Below are 20,568 nucleotides of genomic sequence, written 5' to 3'. Positions count from 1 at the left end.
ATAAAAAAGCCTGAAAAATGGGAAATTGAACTGGCTTGAGGAGGGCCACAACCCTGTCTTCTTAACCTGGGGCTGGAGGCAGGCTTATGCTGAGGAGTACGCATGCACCTCCTCCCAGACAGCCACTCTAGGGCCAGGCTTGCTCTCTGCTGGCCCTAGACCAGCCATCTCCAGGAGAAGGGCTGTGTGGGCCTCAGCTCTGGCTACCACAGCCCAACACTTACCTATGAAAGGGCTGTGCAGAGCAGAAAAAGCCTTTGCGAACCTCTGAGATCAACTGAGGAGGCAGAAAAAGGCTCCTTGCAAACCCTGGAGAGACCCACTGTATTTGCAGGAGCAGGTGAGGTGCAAGTCCTAGCGAGGTCCCAGGGAGCACAGCACACAGGCACTGCAAGGCACTGCATCCGCCAGCAGTTTCTCTCACAGGGCTGGCCCCAAGTGCTTTGTTAGAGCTGCTCTTCACGCCCACTCGTACCCATCTCACACAGCACAGCTCACACCACACCCGTGTTCTCATGTCACCACTCTGCCACCGAGGTGCACTTCATTTTGGCCAGAGTAAAAGCTGCCAGGGCTATGCAGAGGCGCAGCAGCAGCTCTCCTGTGCTGTGCCATGCCCTGCCCTGCTGTCACTTAGGAGCATAGCCTCTTCTCTTGTAGCCAGCAAAAGAACCTGGTGCTAGGCAAACCTGCTTCCTTTGGATTTCAGCCTGGTTTTCCAGAGGGACAAAAATCAAGAAGCCACACTTTTACTTGGAACAAACTTATTTAAAATTTATTTTATAGATCACACGAGCCTGAGTGATCTGTAAATGCTGGTCACAAAAGAGAGATCACACCACCTCCTTTGCACAAATTGAAGTGAACCTTCTTTCAGTCTCAGCCGTCTCCTTCATTTGGAGCACAAGGAATGGAGAAAGAGAAAACCGCCTGGAGCTCCCTGCTCCCCTCAGAAGCAGAGGGCAGTGAAATCAGATGCAGTTCGATGCTGCTACAGGGCCAGAAGACAAACAAGCCAGGCCCTCGTGCCCTGCTTAGCCACACCTCACACCCCCTCACAATGCGGGTGCTATTAGTGTTGTAGCCGCCTATAGTTCCTCCCTCGCCAGGAGAGTGCTGGTATTTAGGCACATAGCTTGGAAAAGGACTGTCTGACCTCCCGCTTCCGCCCACTGCAGTCTCTAAGGCAAAGGACCCTCGTCTCCAAACCACATTTCTCACCTCTCCCGTGCCGCTTAATGCTCTTGGAGTGCTGGTGTTGGCAGCGGGAGATGCGCTCTGCCACTCAGCCGGCCTGGAAGCCTACCCCAAGTCACAAGGTGAACTGGAATGAACTCCACACAGGTGACACAGAGTGAGGAACAGGAACAACTCGCTAAGGAGGGACAGAAACTTTGCAGTCTCCCTCTAATTAAAATAAAAGTCCTTCATTGGAGGAGGAAGCCCTCAGAGAAACTGAGCCTGACCGCGCCTGCTGGGGAGAGCCATGATTTGCTGAGGATGCCACCTCCTCCTCAAAATGCTACCATGCTCCCAGAGCTCACCACAAGCTGGCAGAGGATAATGCCTGTCCTCATCAGAGCCAAGCGAGAAGGCAGGGTTAGAAGAAAAGAGATCAAAATAAGCAGGGAATCAATCACTTGAAAAACTCATTAAATGGTTAAAAAAACCATTCCAACAGTAATTTGTAAACTATCCTTGCAGGGCCACCTTGGAGAAGCCAGAATTTCTCATTAACAAAAATAAAATATTTTAAGAAATTAAATTAAAGTCAGACACATTACCACGTATTTCCCACCTTGAAAGCACTTCTATAAATTTGGTACCAATTAATCACTGCCCTCTTTTGCCAAGAGGGGAGAAAACAAATCCTACCTCTTTGCCACGGCAAAGTTTGGCCAGTGAGTTCCAAAAACGTTTTGGAAATCTTGGGGTAAACAAAATCAAGGGGAGGTCATGTTAGCCGGGTGTCTCTGTTCCAAAGAGAACTTGCCCCCTGGGACCTCAGTCTGTCGAGGTGAGAAGGCTTTCTCTGGCTCAAGGGACGGACGGAGTGCTCCTGCACTATTCTTAATACTGTCAGTGGAGCTGCTGCAGCCTTGAGAGGCAGGTTAGATTTGCTCCAATGTGCACTGGACAAACACTAGGAAAAGCAGCACGATGGGAAAAGGGGAACAGGGTGGGTGTCTGCACATTTAACTCTGTTGCTAGTTAAAATTTTAAGTGCTATCAACATTATTTGAAGATATTGAGCATAGGATCCCTGAACTTAACATCAACAACTGCTTTCCAATTTGTTTCCCTCTTAGATCTCCAATTAAGGAACTTTCTCACCATCTCCTTCAAACTTCAGTCATTACAACATTAAATTAAATCCACTAAGAAATAGTTTAAGAGGGAGGGAATCCAAAACATATTTGGCATGAGGCCACAGTGGTGATGACATGATGCTCCATGGAGCTATCCTAAACAACCTGTTTTAACCTTCGCAAGTGTGAAATTTCAGGCATCTGATAACCCCTGGTTCTGAGACAGCCAATAGGGGAGAGCAGCAAGTCCTGTGGACAGAAAGGGGTGAGGGAGGAGGGAGGCAACTAACTGGCTCTTTGCAGCTCTATCCAGACTCTCCTCTCATCTTCATGCACACAATATAATAAAAACTAATAAGAATAAAAACTAAGCCCATGATGTACAAAAATGTGTCAACAGGGGGAGGAGGAAGGTGTCAGTTACTCAGTTCTTTGTCTTATCACCTTCATTAGCTTATAAATTATGCTCCTCTCCATCGCTTCCGGCAGGGAGGAGGGACGATTCTTCTGCAGCCAATCAGCTGGGATGGGTTTTGGTTTATGCTGCTCTGGATCTTTTGGATAAGAAATGAAGGGAAAGGGAGGAATTCCTCAGAGAGAGGAGGAACAAGAAATTCAGCAGCCACTGGCAGGAGTCACACAGGCTCCCTGAGATTTCACTTTATGGCGCTGACCCCCACGTCGACGGCCTCCTCCTCCGACTTTTGACTGAAAAACAGGAAGACTGACTTTAGTGCAAAGCAACACCTCAACTGGGATATCAACACAGCAGGAGTTCAGATGGATCACACACACATGCCAACAGTGGCAGGGCAGCTGTGACTGCTCAGCTTCCTACTACTGCAGGAAGGAGATATGGCAGGAGGGAGGCAAACACACCATGAGGAAAGGAGGAGAAACAGATGCACCATTAAGTTTTGCCCTTCAAGCTGGGAAGACTTTGATTTCCCAAGTTTCTGAATGCTTCACTCCCATGAGAGCCAGCAGGTGCCATGGGGTTCAGCATATAGGAAATCAAGGTCTCAGGCTCCCTTGACTTTGTGCAGAATTGAAGGAGAGCCCCTCACTCCCTACCATGGCTCTCTTGCTAACCTCTCTTCCCAACCTCAGCAAACCCACTGTTTCTCTTTGAGAGCAGCCAAATACCTTATTGCCCTCACGGATGTGGGGCTCTTCATCCAGTGCAGGCTGAGGGGACGCAGCAAGGAGAGAGAGGAAGACGTAAGCAAGAACAAAAGCAACCCAGAGTCTCAGGGGGAGGGATGAAACAAAGAGCAAGCTTGGAGCACTACTTACAATCACAGTGACACTACAAAAAGACAAGGACAAGATGGAGGACTGGTGTGAAGCCCCAGGCATATGCAGAGGGAGAGAATCCCTGCCAGGGGGTCCTCTTTGATGAGCAGTCTGGCTCAAGAGGGTGAAATTTGACCATGGCAACTAACACAGCTAGAATTAAGAAGGCGAACACCCTGTTGCTTGATGGAGTTGGTTCCTGAACCCTTCACTTACTAAGGAAGTACCCTACAAGGAGAAGACCTTTCTTCTATCAGTAATAAAGCTGATAAATAGGCTCCCAAAACCTGCAGTGAGAATTGAGTTTCCATTCCTTGCAGGCCAGAAACACTAGGTATCCTTCATGGACAAGCTGAGCTGAGAAGTCCTAACCAACAAAACAACCCGGATAAATTTCTCTAAAGAGAAATGTAAAGCCTTTCCTTCTTCTTGGATGTCCCCATCCTCCCTCTTTTGACAGGGCAGATGACCTAGGTTGTAATTTCTCTAGTGTAGGGATTTTCTACCTCTCCTACAGGCATCGAAGACCCCTTTTGTGACTGGTTGTTAGATGTTTCACTAGTTCAGCTACTGGGTTTATAGAGACACTTTTTCACTGTGCACATGGTCAAAGTAGTGAAACAGGTTGCCAAGGGAGGTTGTGCAGTCTTCCTCCTTGGGAGGTTTTTGAGACATGACTGGATAAAACCCTGAGTAACCTGGTCTGACCTCACAGCTAATCCTATTTAGAACAGGAGGTTAGACTAGACAATTCCGGAGGTCCAACCTGAATTGTCCCAGCACCCTGAGCTGCTGTCTGCTGGAAGGTCAGCCATGGAGTCACCCAGTCATCAGAGAATTATGATTTCTGCTCTGAGACTACTCATATTTCTGTTTATTTCTGTGGCAAGGTGAGTTCAAGGTGTGAGGGGATAATGCTAGTGCTTTAGACTGCTCTTCCTCCAACAGGTGAAACCAGGACACAAACAGCTTGGACAGACATGGTATTTTCCTCACTTACCAATGGTTGCAGGGCAGTAGGTGTCAGTGGCGCTGCAGCTGTTGAGGGGGCCTCATCCCCAGCTGCTGGGCCTCCAGCTGCCATCCCAGAGGCGGGAACACCATCCTCTCGTTTCGTAATGGCTCCCTTCTTCGTTGACTGCATCTTGATCTGCTGTGGCTTGGAGTTCATTGGTGAGTTATTGGTGGTCTGGAGTAGCTGCAAATTGCAAAGGGAGAGGCCAAACTCAGCATTAAAATAGCCAGGCTGATCTGGCGAGGTTCAATGTTGCTTTTTAACAAAAAGTCTCAGGAGAATTTATAAAAACAGCTGTAAGGAGAAGAATGCAGCAGTAGCAGCAGCTGTTCAAAGAAACCTAGAGCTCTGAGCTCCCACCCTTGGAAAGGGCCACTTGGCTGAGGTGGCACTCTAACCTCTACAACGTGACTCAAAGAGACCAGCTATAAGATGGTCTCAGAAAGAGACTGAGCCTTAAGAACCAGCAGCATCTGGCTCAGCCCCACCCTTTATGTTCCCTCATTCACACCAGCTAAAGACCCACCACACGACAAAGCACATCGGTCATCCGCGACCCACATCAGGGCTGATGCTTGTGGCTGAAGCACAGCCTCTCTTCCCTCACTTCTCCAGAGCTATTCGGATTCTCCTGCTGGCTTCTCAGTGTAAGAAGCAGCTAATGGGCAAAGCAAGCGGCCCTTGGCAGCCTTTACCTTAGTGATGGTACCCACAGCTTTGGTGCGGCCTTCCCGGAAGACCAGCCGTTGGTCTATGTGTAAATATTCCGGGGTTTTGATGAAGCGGAAGTGCACCGTGGCTTTGTCCCCTGTCCGCAGGCAGTCCTTGTCCATGCTGAGAATCGTGGCTGTCTGGCGGATGCTGCCACAATGCACTGTGAATGTAAAGCACAAAGGCTTTCAGCAGCCAGGGCCATTAGTGCAACGAGCTTCAGAGACACATCTAAGGCAGCTCCTCACCCTTCAGCAAAGGCTATACAGGTCACGGAGCTGCCTTTGTTCCATCCCCAAAAAGAACATGCACATAAGCTAGCACAGCTGCCTTCAAATTGTGCCTGGCCTGAAGCACCCTCTACAGAATTCTACATGCCAAGCAGCTGGGCTAGAGGGCAGGACCCAAAATGAGTCCTTCCATCAGCATTTGGAAGTGGAGAATCTTTGCACCATGGATATACAGCACAGGCAGGTTCCAAGTACACTTGAGGGCACACATCTCCTTTTTACCTTACAGCCTCCCCCACTATCTCTTCCACAATGTTGGGAAAGGCAAAACCAGGAACTATGGCATATATTCAGGTTGGCAGAGACATCAGGAGCAAAATTATCTCAGGCTAGATCTGATACAAACTGCTACCACTGGGAAGCAAAGACAAACCAACACTGCCACACGTACCCATGGCCTGATACCGTGGGCTGATGGTGGTGGGGTGATGGAGCACCAGAATCTCTGCTTCAAACTCCCACGAGGCTTGTGGATTCAGGCGGGGTGACACCATTACCATGCCTTTCCGGATGGAAGAACGCTTGATCTGAAAACAGAGACACAAAAAACCTTAGCATGATTCTCCAGGGAAGAAATCTGCTGCTCTGGCTGACTGCATCCAGCAGAATCCTAAGGGATTTCACAGATACTATCTCATGCCCACTAAAAGGCAAAGCAAGAGCTGCCTAGCTGTATGTTATGTACAGGATATTATGTAAAGGTTGCAAAAATAAAATTCACCTTAAAGCTCATAAAGAAGCTTTAGAGTACTGGAAATGCTGGAAACTGACACATTTACCTCACTGATCCTTTAAAAGCAAAACATACATCCTGGTTGCACATTACCCAAGGAAATATCTCCCCAAAATCATGATGTCTGTTAATATAACATGAAAAGTCTGAACACATGAAATATGGTATAGCTTAAACTATATCCCCTTAAAATCGGTGCAGCTTCTATTGACAGAAACCTTTTACAAGAGGAATTTTGCTGAATTTTAAATCCCAAATCATGCAGCCGGTCCTACAAGGCAAGAGGAGTAGTGCAAATACGCTGCCCAGGCTACTAATGCAGTTCCAGCACAAAAGCAGCCTTTTCTTGCAATGCCTCCACTTTCTTAGGTAACTCCAACATCATTACCTAGTGGCATTACTATCCCCTGGCAGCTCCCAGGACAAAAAACCAGGATGTGGAACCACAGATTCTATGGGATTTCATTCCACTGCAAAATGAGGCAGCTGAGGTTTGTAGAAACAGCCTTTCTGCAGCTGAACTCCGAGAGCACTCAAAAATCAGGAGGGCAGTTCCTGTTCTGGGGGTCTAGAGGAGATCATCTCACCTTTTTCAAGGCAAAGGAGGCGGTCTGGCCTCCCCGCACCTCCTTGACGGGCATCCTCTTGCGGTGGATGGACTTGACAGCAATAGGGAGGAAGTTGCCAAGGGGATCTGGCCCCAGCAGTAGGGTGTCATTTAGCTTGATTAGGCCTCTCAGTGTCGTCCCAGAGACAACTGTTCCTACACCCTACGCCAAAAAAGAAAAAACAGGAATTGTGGTTACTCAACCAGGCCAGCAGAAGAGCTCTAGAACTCTCCTCTCTAGAGGAGATACCTTCTTCAACCTAGAAGAGGGAACAGAACATTGTTGCAAATACCAGGCCTCTTACCGGCACAGAGTAAGTATCGTCTATCTGGAATTCTGCTGGCTCTTCTTCCCTGTAACTGGTCCGTGGAGACAAGAGATTAAGAAACATCTTCAGCAAATCTAGATTCTCCCCAGTGACATTTGAAATCTGGAAAATTGGGCACATCCTGTAAAGGAAAATTGATGAAAATGGAGTTAGTTCACCTTCCTACCTGGCTTTCCACATGTAGGGAGACATCCAAAATCTTGGGACTGAATTCAATACACAGTGCTAGGAAGGGAGAGCCTGGCAAGCAGTCAGATGCACAACACCCCATGTTTGAAAACCTGAAACATTACTTCTGCCTTCTAATGACATTTGGGAAAAGGTGTAAGGTTCCAGTACTGAAGGAAGCTGAATTCCCTGCTGTCTTCTGCAGACTGCCCAGAAGCAGCCTCTCATTTCTGCCTCAGAGAGGGGAACACAAGCAGGTCAACCTCAAAATCACCACTCTTATGGAATCAACACACCACATGGCAGATGCAACCTCCACACATCTAAACAATGGGACTCTCTGGATCTCCTCACCCAGTCTCCACATAGGATTGAAAGAGAAATGATTCTCCTCTACTCCCGTTACCTCTCTGAGCTGAAGTTGGAGGCTGTTACAATGACATCATCCTTGCTCTGAACCAGCACGGGAATCTTCCTGCACCCTGGGGACTTCAGCAGTCGCTGTAACAGCTTCAGGGTTTCTTAAAGGGTGAAATGAATATTGTTAGGGCAGCATCTCCTGTCTTTACAAATCACTTTTGTGGGGTCTCTCCCCGAAGGGAGACGGGTGCTCTGGCCACAGATAAGACAGGAGAAGATGGCTAAAGGTGAGACTATGAGTTTGCTGCAGCCCAGGTAGGACTTAGGAGCCATTCCATCTTCCATTTCATGCCAGCTAGCCTGCTGCCAAGTGACACCATACATGAAGAGACAGACAAGTTTGCAATGCTGTGAAGGAGACATTTTATAGCTGTCTATTAGTAGCTTTAAGCAGTTATTTCCTCTTTCTAGAAAGGCTTTTTCCTAGTGAATTAATTGAAAACTAAGATTCACTGACAAAAATATTTGAGAATATGTGAATTGGAAATCAGTTTTGACGAAGCAAACCTCAATATATTTTCCCTGGGAGTTAACTTGCCCTAGGAGGCTGAAGAAGCATGCAAGAGGCAAAGATGATCATCATAGACTGGGAAAATGTGGGTGGACCATATTCAGAAATCAGTGTTGGGACAAATCTCATGGCTCCCAATTTTCAGCTTTTGCCTCTTTTTAACTTATTTTCTAAGCCTCGTATCTAGCAGCCAGCAGGGGCATTACCTGATGCATTAGCATCAGCCTCCTACAAAGTGCCTGACAATAAACAAAGAAAAAAACAAAAAAGGGCACTAAGGGCTTAAAAGAGCAAATCATTTATGTTCAACAATTGTAATCCAATTAGGCAGAGTTTTGTAAACAAATTATTGCCTATGGGAAAGTAATGTTTTGGATACAGAAACACAAACATCTAATGAGGCCATCTGCTCTTCACAGATATACTTGAGTCAAATCTTGTGTCTATTTACTTTAAACAGAGCATGTTGAGGGAGTAGCTTCTCCCAAGAGCAGCTCTTCTCTCCTCATGCTGAGCCAAAGGTTCTCCTTCCTTCCCAGTTATTATCTTATGGTCAGGCCTTATGTTTATTTGCCAAACATCTAGTCTAGAGATACACAGATTATCTTCTGATCACATGCATCTATTTGCCTGACACATATTTAGGATTTTTATAGTAATGAACTGAACTACAGACAGTACCAGGAGCATTCACTTCCCTGATCCTTAGGACTGATTATCAAAAAAACCCATTGCTCCAATTAACCACAGCATGTTTCTGAAGTTGTGTGAAATGCTTAAAGAGAGTTTTAGAAGTGAGAACAGGTCACAGCCCGAAAAAACATCATGCATGGGTTAATGGGACACTGCTGGGGTTAGAGGTGCTGTTGAGAAAAAAAACACTAGCCCATGCTACTTACTGCCATCCCTGCTTGTGTCTAGTCCTGCCTCCCATCCTGCTACCATAGCCCATACGCAGCTGCTTTAAACCATGATTTATTAAGTGTTGTTTGGTTGTTCAGACAGAGGAAGGAGCTGCTGTAGTTATGCCAGTGTACCTGAGAAGTGCTCAGGTGAGCAGAAGGTAACAAGCAGCTGCCCCTTCACTAACAGCTGCTGCAGATCAAGTCTGATCACAGCTTAAGATCACACTCAAACTCTTCCTCCAGGTTTAAATACCCAGAGAGAAAGCAAAGCCCAAACCCCAGCTGTATGCTGCTTCTCTTAGAGCTCAATTAAGCAAAACCTTGTAGCAAACACTTTTGGGCTGCTCAGTTGAGTCCCCAGCACAGGTAATTTTGAAATCATGAGTGTAAGTGAACCACCTGCAAAATGAGCAAGGGAAAAGGATAGATTTCTGGAAGGTGTTTAGGACGCAGTCAGAACCAGATAAAGGAGCTTTCTTCCAGCAGTAATTCCTGAACCCAAGCAGGGGACAGCAACACACACAGAGGTAAGAAACAGCCCTGGAGAGAGCCTGTAGGACTCACCTTGCAGGATGTTGGCAGGGCACATATCAATCTTGGTCACCACAACAAAGACGGGAACGTTAAGTGCAAGCGCCAGGCCTAAGTGCTCCTTGGTCATTCCAACAATCCCAGCATTACTCCCAACCTACACCAGAGATATAAAATACAGGGATGTCAATGCTCCTTCTGCAGGAAGCTGGATTACAAAGAAGGCCTTGTGTCAGATGTGCAGTATGTTGTGATTAGGTTGTAGATGTGCCACTGGGACCGTATGACCAGGCCCAGCTCATCTCAAATGTTGTTGGCCACTGGCAGAAGACTGACTCATTTCTTCCCAGTTTTAACAAGGTTTTCTAGAATTCAGAAATCTATCCATTTTCAAGAATCACAAACCTTGGGCCTGTCTGGGACCAGTGCTGGGGCACTCGCCTCAGAGTACAGGAGAGATAGCCACAGAGGCTTCTGCTCTCCAGCAATGTGAGATGCTGCCTCCCTCCAAGACCCCACAGGCACTTTGCAACAGGAAAGAAGTTGAGGCTGTTAAAGCTGTGAACAGCCCCCCTCCAGCTGGTAAGGTCCATCTTTCTTGCTACCTACCATAAGCATGCAGAAGTCAGGCAAGTGGCCGGTCATGCCAAAGACGGTGGTTTTCAGGTACTTTTCGTGACCAGCCAGGTCAATGAAAGTAATGACCTTGGTGGATTTCTCACAGATCTTTGTCCATTCCAAGCTGCCACCGTGGCTGTCGGGTTTGTTCACCACGTTGCCCTCGCTGTCGAAGCCCAGAATGTCATTGCCCACACTGCTGGTGCGACCTGACTCGATCTCGTGCTTGTGGCGGAAGAGCTTTTGCCGAGCAAAGCCCCGGCCATTGTCTAGCTCGCCGTGAGTCAAGACACCCAGCAAGGTGCTCTTCCCTGCGTCCACATTGCCAACCACTGCTACCCTGCAGGGGAAAGGAAAAAGGAGCCTGGTAAAATATGGTACCTGAAGAAATGAACAGAAGTGATCAAAAAAACCCAAACATCACTGCTCTTGCAAATGGCTTTTTCTCCCTAACCTTCAAACAGAGATTAAAAAATGTTAGATCTTCACAAGCAGAACAGAGATTCTTTTACAGTTATTAAATAACAGTGGAGATCCCAGACTCTGGGGACTGGGATGTGGAAGACTGTGGAAACATCTCACTGGTGTCCAGAACACAGTCAACTGAACGTGACACTGCTTGATGCAATACAGAGCGTCTCTATTCCAACTCCTTGTGTCTGCTATCCAACATAAACACTGTCGCAATTCAAAAGGAAGACTAAATCCCAACTTCCTCTAGAACACCTCTGCCTTTCTCACATTTCTCATGCTGCAACAATGCCAAGCGCTAAGTAGAGCACAAAAATTAAAATCGTTGTTTCCAGAAAAGGATAAGCTAAAAAAACGATGAAATATTTTAGGAGATAGCCGTGTCCTCCAGCAAGCTCCTTCTTTGACTCTGATCAATGTGGCTATAATGGCTGTTGGCAAATGTTGGAAATCCACTCCATCCAGGTCTGGGCAGACTCTCAAGTCTTGTTATATAAGCTAATATATGTCCATTAAAAGGTGACTTGGATCATCACAGCCTTGGAACAGAACTGGATCCTTAGTCAAAAGTACTGTGTTCCAGCAGTGAGCATATATACACATACATACAGCCACACATGTGACTTCTGGCATCCCAGCATACAAAAGATCCCCCAACTGTGAGGCTGTCACCCAGAGAGCAACAGCCCTCTGCTAAACACAGGCAAATTTCCAAATTTTCTTTGTTCACAAAAGAGACAGCAACAACAAAAAAAGGCAATTTCATCACCAAGGAGTGGTCAAGCTCGACTCCCTTTGTTGGGTAGCTCCAACACCAAGACTCGAAGCAGCGTTGCTGGCTCAGCACCACGCACTGCTCACACAGTAAAAATGCAGCTGAGCTGCTGACTAACCCTGTCTCCACCCAGCTCCTCACCTGACCTCCAGGAAGTCGTTGTCACCCACACGTTTCCGAACGAGGTAGTCGCGCACCTTGCCCCCGGCCTCCTGGTGCTCCCGCAGGAGGATCACGTCTGCCTCGATCTGCTCTGCCATGCTCTTCAACGTGGCGTAGGACGCCTCCATGTCTGCCTCACTCAGACCGTACTCAGTCCCATCTAGCGTGGTGTTGAGGAGACAAAGAGCAGTCAGTGTCATCCTGCCTGGGACCTGCACACCCATTGGGATTTATACGTGGACTGGAGATGTCAGATGTGTACGCAGAATAAGCACCCTTGGCCCAAAATGAAAAGGGATCGTCTTCACTCTAAGGCTTAAAAGACACTAGAAAAGCACCATCTTTCATCTAGAGGAGTTTTCTTCACAATTTTTACAAGTAAATACGTAGGGATTGGCAAGGAAGACACATTTCTGTCTAATTCCCTTACTTCATGTATTGAAAGTACTTTGTGTCCTTCAATCAGATAAAGTATCTCCTCTCACATTGCAAGAAAAGGTAAAGCATTAACAAAAGGAAAGCTCAGACTGAAACATCACCACAATTAGCCATTAGTGGTAAATGTGGGACCACTGTAAACAATCAGCTTATTTTATAAAACCACACCCCAAATACACGTATTTTGCAAGTCTGACCTGCACAGCAATTTCTTTAGCCCCCATATACGCCAGTTAAAACAATGCTTCTGGCATGTTTCACTGCCTTCATCCTAGCACTTGGAAGAAATGCTGACAGCACGTAAGACCAGAAAAAAACAAGGAGGCACTGCTTCCTCTGAGCAGCTCACCCAAGCAGAAGAGTTGACAGTCAGAGCATGACAGTGGCAACTATCTAGACATGGTCAAGGCCACCACTGTCTCTTTTCCAATGCAGGTGCTGTGAAGGTGCACAGATTTCACCCCAGAATCTCCTCTGTGGGTAAAAAACACCCACAAAACAACAAACAAAGGTGGAGAGCCACACTGCACCCATATGACCAAAGTCATTGCCATGTGTACATGCTCATATGCACGGCTGACTCATCAGCTGGTAAGCAGGAACTGCAGTTTGCATGAACTTATCAGCATTTTAATTACTGCCCACCTCTAAAACTAGCAGAGTTACCAGGCAATTTCCAACCTCGCTCATAAACTGGCTGAGACTGAGGAAAACTAAAAGCCCCATGTCTTGAGCCTCGGGTTATAGGAGGGGAACGAGAAGTAGGGGCCAGGAAAGGGCAAGAGCCAAGGGAGAACAGGAAAGGTCACTACTGGTGAACTAATGAGCTTCCTGTGTCAGTCTTCATTCGCTTCTCAGTCAGCTGAGTTGGGTATCTGGGATGATGAAAATCAGATGCTGAAAGGGAATGAGAAGGAGAGACAGTGGCAGGGATACCAAGATCCTTTCTCTGTTGAAAATATCCCCATCTTCCTTGACTACGCTGCAACACGAAATGAAGTCAGAAGTTTAACCTCCTATTTTACTTCTAAGTATATCATTGCAACAACCACCAGTTAACACTCTCACAAGGTATCCTAGAAGAGAAAGCAGGTACTAGCCTGACTAGCTAGATCTCCACTGCAGATGTGCTTATCCCAAACACCAAGGATTCAGACTACATGTGGGAAGCTTGCTTGGAGACAAGAGCATAATCCCTGTGATATTGGCTGCATGAACACTGGCCATCTAATTCTGGCTTCTCTTCTGAGTTGGCTGCTTCACAAAACTCCAAGAAAACCCAAAAAGCACACAGTTCTGAGGTTACACAGCTCCCCCCCTCCATTATTTCAGCCAACCCTGGCACTGACAACCAGGGTTTCATATTCTTCCTCAAACACAGCAAATGTCTGAGCATGACAACTTCATATCCAGTAGACATCCAGTATACTTGAAACATGCCTTTAGCCTTATGATAACTACAGACAATTATTTTATATTCAGAAAAGAAATTTCAATTTCAAAGCAAGGGCATGCTCAGTATTATTTTACCAGCATCAGATGCAAATATTCAAATTGTCAAAAAGAACAAAAAGGTATTCCATGCTAACTGCTAAAATCTGCAAAGGCAAATGACTAGCAGCCACACACAAATTAATGTGACAATAAAGGTCTCATGCTGAGCAAAGGAAAAGCTTTCCCTCCACAGTACAGACACATACTAACAAAGAAAGTCAGCAGCATATATTTTGGCTATGTGAAGTATCTATAATACATTCCTGTGGGGTAAAAACATGTTATTTCCAACAGAGCAGTGAACAATATCAGACAGAACAAGATCTTCGCAGACACTGAGGACGTCTGTACTAAAGCTGTTACTATAACTTTAGATTCTTTGTCTTTCCTGGTGTGCTCAGACAAGATATGCATTATTTCCAAAAAAGAACTTGCATGATTTTATAAAAAAATATGTTTAGCTCCACTACATAAGACAGTTGTTGGCAGGAACAAAAGAAAAGAATCTGTCCCACATATTCTGCTATATTTCATGGACATTATTCTGGAAAAGTAAGCATTACCTTCAGCAGCAGTCCGGTTAGATGAACTATGTTTTTCTTATAATTTTTTGTTGTTTTGCTGGGGAAGCTATACTCACCTGATCCTTGTCCAATGACATAGATGGTCTCCCCACATCCCTCATCGATCCGTTCTGACATCTGCTGGAGCAAACTGTCATATTGCTCTGAAGTTGGACTCACCATCACCAGCTGGAAAAAAAGATTGAATATCCATTTGCAGATGTCAAACAATTTCAAAACCAGCTTCAGTTACAAGCACAATCAATCTGTGCGCTTTATTGAAAGAGAAGGACTCTTTTTCCAGGACCGCTTTGCGATGGTTTTGTTTTGTTTTTTAAACCAGCTTTGCTGACAGCTATTTCCTTGTGACACTGCACAAGGTTGTTTGTCTGAGCTCAGAGTTCATTTATGCTGGAAAATACACTTCAAAGCAAGTAAGAATACCAAGCATCTAATTCTGATGTAACCAGTGTTTAAAAGCCACATTTAAGTGAACACTCCAATACGTTTTCATGCAAGGAAAACAGAAAGGGGAGGAGGTATTTTCTCCACAGAAATTCCTTAGCTGGGTACACCACAGTCTCTGCTGCAAAGAGTGCTGCTGCTCCCCTGAAACATGACTGGACAGCCAGAGAAAGCCAACCAGACCTCACTGCAGAGAACACCTGGGCACCAAAATCCAGAGCTTCTCCTAAGTCTTTCACATATTTGATGTCCCCTTCTGTTTTCTGAGGGGGCAGAAGGAAAGGAGAGAACATGAATAAGCATTCTTTTCAATTTTTAGGTACTTTACACTACAGTGCTGAGGGGCAGGCATACAAAGCAATTTGTTTGAGTACATCTGGAGGTTTCACCAGTGGAGAGCTGCAGTTTTGTAGGCCAGCAGCTGTGTTACCAACAAGCTTTGACTGCAGCTACTGCAATAATCAAACTTCCTTTGACCTTCCCTGCAGGAACATCAAGAGAATGAAAAAATAAAACAGAAACAAAGCAGAAAATGAGGACAAGAGAGTGTTTCAGGAATGATTTTTCCTAGAACTGAATGGTATACCACCATTTCTGGCAGAAACCTGCACTGCTTACAGAGTACAGCTGAGGACACCTGCACAGAGCAGCCACAATGGTGGCATGGCAGTGACAGACTGACAGACCAAGGAGACCTCCATCAGCCACTCTACGTGCTCTCTGGCTGCCTCCATGCTTACAAATCTGTTGGTGGCTGAGCACCCCAGTACAGTAGCCTGACAGCTATAGGGATTGAGATACACATTTCTGTGAAAAAGGCACTTTTAGCAACAGTTATAAAGGCTGTCACCCACCAAGAGCCCTATGGGTAGGCACACCTGTGCCACACTACAACACTCGATGACATCCACAGTTGTCCCTACATACACATCCCAAAATCACACCCAGAAAGAAGCACTTCCCTTCACTATGCACTGAGACTGAAATCTGTGCTAGATATGCCTAAAACATATGGTTTACAGCAGTTGACAATAACATCCTCAAGTCTGCCCAACATTCTCTAACACAGCCTGACTTGCTAGCACAGTTAACACAATGTGTTTTCAAACAGAAACTACCTTTCCCACTACTATGACACACTTGATGAAGGCTTTTTTTGGAAATCTAGAATGTAAAGGAAGCCACAACCCCCCCTCCCCCCCCCCCACCCCCAAATAACACTTAAGCAGCTTTCAAAACTATAGTGATGCACGCTGGGGAACTGAAGCACAGACAGCAGGTGCTGGTTAGAAGGTTTAAGGCTGCCAAAGCAACTCTTTTCTCAAATGTTAAGGGTCCCAGAGAGCAGGGATCTGTCTGCAAGGGCCAGACAGCTACAACAGATACAATCACCTTCACGTGCCCCTTTTGGACACATGCCCTACCTAAGCCTTTTAACTACTTGGCATGGTCTGCAAAGGGTACTGAAGCACTCTTATCTGGAAGGTCACAGTCCTTCTATTTCATGCTACGAAAGACTGAGTTTTGCTTTTATTAGTTTTTCTTTCAGTTCCATTTTCCTTTCAGTTTCGTTGTCTTCTTGAGGGAAACCACTGGATGTAAATGTATTGAGAGGGGAATCAGCAACTGTTGAGAGGTCCAATCTGGGCAGGAATGGAAGGCTGTGTTTTGATGTGTAGGGCTCATTTTGCTCTGCAAGTACTTTCAGGAATTCCTGGAAGCACAGCAGACAGGATCACTGTTTAGGCCAGTGCACCAGCACAAGTCAGGGACTCAGAAGATCTATTAAACAGGCTGTAACACACACAAAGATCAATAAAATAACAGGGGCCACCGGTGCAGGGCACACCAACTTCAGTTTCTTCAAGTCTCATCACCAGCTCTATTTTTCTATGAGTCCAAGTGCTTCAGCAGTGTGAGCAGGCAGGGTGTTGTAACAAGTACCAAGGCACTCAGCAGCTCATTGTACCCTTTCCTCACGTTGCCAGGCAGGAGGGCTGGGGGGTCTCAAACAGCACAGACTCGCTCACATCAGCTCAAAACACTGTTCCCCCACACTGCTACTTCCACTGCCATGCAAAGGTGCTCCTGAAGGGTGTTCCAGTAGCAGACTGCCTCCAAAGTTTACTCCGGGGCCGACGAAACTTACAGCTGATATGACATAGTAGGACATCAAGAGAAGTATCTGTAGATAAAATAGCAGCTTTCACGGGTCACACCTTCCAATGTTGCTCAGTGCTTCTGACAACTATTTCTGCAGTCACAGCCCCAGCCAGTTCTGCAGTTTCCTGGGTCACTGCAAGACTTGACGTGCTGTTTTGAAGATCTCTTTAGCTTCCTGGATGGAGAGAGCCTGTTCTCTGTCATCTCTTTTGTTGAAGAGAAGCCCTCCATTTTGGCCCCTCTGCTTTTTTTTGCTTTTCACCTTTGAGCGACCCCCTCCATGCCTGCCTTATGAATGCATGTTTTTAAGAGGTTTTCACAAAGTCAAAAACGTTCAGTTTTGTTCTTTCCACTTTGTCAGGCACGAGCAGTTATCAGTAGGAGCCATGCGGGTCTAGCAACCTCAGGTTTCCTATAGGGCAAAAAAGTAACAACTAGTTATTGTTTTATTCTTAAGACAGCAGAAGGAAACATACCTCACAAGTTCGAAATGCCACCTCTCAAGTCCCTTCCCAATCTCTGGGGCAAGGCGGCTTTGCCTGCCTCTCCTCTGATCAGTTTGGAGATTTAACACACACCAGAGGTGGGTAACAGCTACAGTTGCCTAGGCTTACTCCTGGGGGACAGACTGGACTGTGCCATTCTGCACTGCCCAACAGCAAGCAAGAGGCCATAGCTTTAATTAACAGCAATTTCAAGACACCAGCGAGATTGAGCTCGGGTTATACCAGCACTACTACAGGCAGTCCTTACAAAAAAAGCATCCTGTATCCATGAAGCAGACAAACTATAAGTATTAAAGGCAAACCAAATACTACGTGGTACGTAGTGCTGCTCTTTATTGGAAAAACAGAGTCTGACACTTTGCATGGCTAGAAGGCCACCACGAGCCGTCGAGAAGGTGGGGGAAAGGCATCTTATGTAGTGTCGTATTTTGCTTTCTATGCCCTGTAGACATACATTGTTCAGGTGCTATTAATGTTCTGTTGTCAATGTAGATCTAATATAAGTATCAGGTTCACTAACAGCCTTGTGTGCTATGGTTTTTGACCTGAAAGTTGATTACTACTGCAGTGTGTTGGCACTGAAGGGAAAACAAACACCCATTAAGATCAACATGATAATGAATTTATGCTGATGAATGGAACTGTTTGCCTGACCAGCTGACAAGGTACACTTGATAACAGAATCTCAAAGTGTTCCTCTTTAAAAAAGAGCTCACCTTACAGTGAATGCACAGGGAGAGGACTGGGAGAAAAGTATTAACAATGCCAGGGGGTGGGTCAGAAGGACCAGGACAGAACTAGCAACTATCAGACAAACTGACTGCAGTGGGAGTCCCCATTTTAAGTAGGGACTGGAGTGGAACAATTCAAGTGAGAAGACAGAAAAGATGAGGGGGTCGGGGAAGCGCAGGTTAGCTACTGCATTCTCACCATATGGGATTGCTGTTTTGAGCACACAGTGGGAGATTAACTTGGAAACATGGAGCACAGCTCACAGTTTTAGCTCTCATCCAAGATGGGGATGAATGAAAAGTCCAGTGAAAAGACAGCAGGTGCACAGTGCTGTATGGAAAAGTAAATTGTAATAAAGGTCAAAAAAAATGCTTACCTACCACCTCCACAGCACCTGCAGACTTCTAGGAACGGAAAACAGACTGACACCACAAATAGGAGTTTGTGGGAGAAAAGCTCTCTTCTCTCTTTGCTGGAGTTTTGGTCAGGTTCCTGGCTGTCAAGAATCAGTGATGCTCTCCTTGGCATCCTCCTTGGCCCTCTTCCACAGCAGTCACATCCAAGACAAAGCACAGATCAATATTGGCATCCTGTATAAAAATCTTGTCCAGCTCATTAAGGCACGAACAGGTGGCTCAATAAATACTACAGGTTTCACTTCTATTCTTTACTATCTTATAACACATCTTCATAGCATTTGTTTTAATACAGTACCACATTGTAAAATACCCAGTCATGCACTGAAAAAAAATTTTCCATGTCCACAGACACAATTTCTCTTTCTGTTTCTCTGTGCAGAGATGGCAAGAAAGTCCAGGACTCTGGACCAACTTAAGCTGGAAGCATGAAGAGGAGGGACGACAGAAAACGAGGGGGAAACACCAGCTATGCTGACTTCTGGATCACATAATTACAAGTGGACCGAATGAGGTTTGCAGGAGACTATTTAGAGTGGGAGATAGCACCACAGTGCATCAAACCCGTGGCAGCAAAAGGTAAACAGGTTAAGAGCTCAGCCAATTAGGAAAAAAAATAGCAGACAGTGACAGAAGGCAGCTAATGTAGTCTGTGGCAGGCTCTGGCACACACATATTACTACAATGTACCTTCCTGCAGGATGGAAGTGAGAACTGGTTCTGACAGAAATAAGACCACCACACAGTTTTGTCACTGGGATCCTAGAAAGGAACTGCACAAGATGAACAAGCCTTTTTTGCGTTGACTTAACACTGTTTGCAAGAGCAAAGCAGCCTTGTCACTGGGCTCTTGTGCTCAGAAGTTACAAGCTCTGACCTCCTTTTAAGATTGTGGAGAAAGTCCCAGGAACTAGTACAACTGGCAGCAGAGATAACTACAGAGACCCAGCGCGGAGGGCAAACGTCAGCGGGACGTTGCAGCAGATGACAGCTCCAAACCCTGCGCTTCCTGAGGATGCTAGACCAACTGCGGGCTGGCGTTCCCCCCGGGCAGCCGAGGCGGGGAAGGCGCAGGGCGGAGCAGCCTGCCAGCACCCTCCTGTCCCGGCCGGGGTACGGGACAACTTTTACTGCGCCTCTCCCGGCCACCTCCACACGGCACTGCCGGCTCTGCCGCCCGCCCAGGTGATGCTGGGGCCGGGGGAGCGCTCAGGGGAGCCTCCCGTCCCGGCAGAGGTAGGCGGGCCCCAACCTCTCGCTCTTCTGAGGTGCGGGGAGCGGCCAGGCTGGAGAGGCAGCCCCCCGGGCAGGGCCGACCGGCAGGGAGGAGGGCATCGAGGGCCCGGCGGGGTGATGGCGCTCGCCGCCGCCCGCCCCCCCGACGGGCCTACCTTACTGGTGAGGTCGATCTCGGGCTCGCCGTTGAGCGCCTCGCCGTCCTCGCCATCGAAGGCTGCGCGGAGGGGACAGGCGGCCGCCGCCACGCGAGGCCGTCCGCCCGGGGAGCCGGGCTCCGGGGCGAACATACAGGCCGGCACCGGGGACCCCCCACGAACCGGGGATCTGCTCCGCTCCGCCGCCGCCATCTTCCCTTCCCTGCCCGGCCCTCCGCCCCTCCGCCCCGGCACCGCCCCCGGCCCGCCAAGGCGGCGCCCGCCAATCACTGGGGGCGCAGCGGCTAAATTTGCATGTTGCCATGGCGACAGCGGGTGGCTCGTGATTATTCATGAGGACAGGCCACGCCCCCTCGCAGCGCGCGAAGCCAATGGGAGAAGCACTGCCAGCTCGGCTTGTTTTCTACACATACACACACACAACAGAGCCCGCTCGACGTGCCCGGGACCGGCTGTCCAATGGGAGAGCTGGGCTTCGTGACAGACAACCTTGACAGCCAATCGAATAAGGGATTTCGAAGGCCTGGGTGGGACCAGGTGCCGCAA

The 20,568-nt window shown here is 47.2% G+C and overlaps 1 protein-coding gene across 3 annotated transcripts; it reads right to left on the bottom strand.

Moving 5' to 3' along the window:
* Positions 1-753: 753 nt before the first annotated feature.
* GTPBP1 (GTP binding protein 1) lies at positions 754-20,236 on the bottom strand. 3 transcript variants are annotated; one of them, XM_048300059.1, is made up of 14 exons: positions 18,589-19,951; positions 16,236-17,386; positions 14,424-14,535; positions 11,831-12,011; positions 10,435-10,783; positions 9,859-9,982; positions 7,865-7,979; positions 7,267-7,411; positions 6,942-7,124; positions 6,013-6,148; positions 5,316-5,494; positions 4,606-4,803; positions 3,456-3,497; positions 754-3,017 (listed from the first exon to the last, which is right to left on the bottom strand). In XM_048300059.1, exons 3-14 carry the CDS (start codon positions 14,527-14,529, stop codon positions 2,925-2,927), a joined length of 1,851 nt encoding a protein of 616 aa, XP_048156016.1. In that variant the 5' UTR covers positions 14,530-14,535; positions 16,236-17,386; positions 18,589-19,951; the 3' UTR covers positions 754-2,924. The 3 variants fall into 3 exon arrangements, with proteins under 3 accessions (XP_048156016.1, XP_048156014.1, XP_048156015.1); XM_048300057.1 differs by lacking the exons at positions 16,236-17,386; positions 18,589-19,951 and adding an exon at positions 20,020-20,236; XM_048300058.1 differs by lacking the exons at positions 3,456-3,497; positions 16,236-17,386; positions 18,589-19,951 and adding an exon at positions 20,020-20,236.
* Between the last annotated feature and the right edge of the window lie 332 nt (positions 20,237-20,568).

The sequence above is a fragment of the Corvus hawaiiensis genome, chromosome 4 (assembly GCF_020740725.1).
Source record: "Corvus hawaiiensis isolate bCorHaw1 chromosome 4, bCorHaw1.pri.cur, whole genome shotgun sequence".
NCBI classification, from domain to species: domain Eukaryota; kingdom Metazoa; phylum Chordata; class Aves; order Passeriformes; family Corvidae; genus Corvus; species Corvus hawaiiensis.
This window is presented reverse-complemented; position numbering and strand designations above follow the sequence as displayed.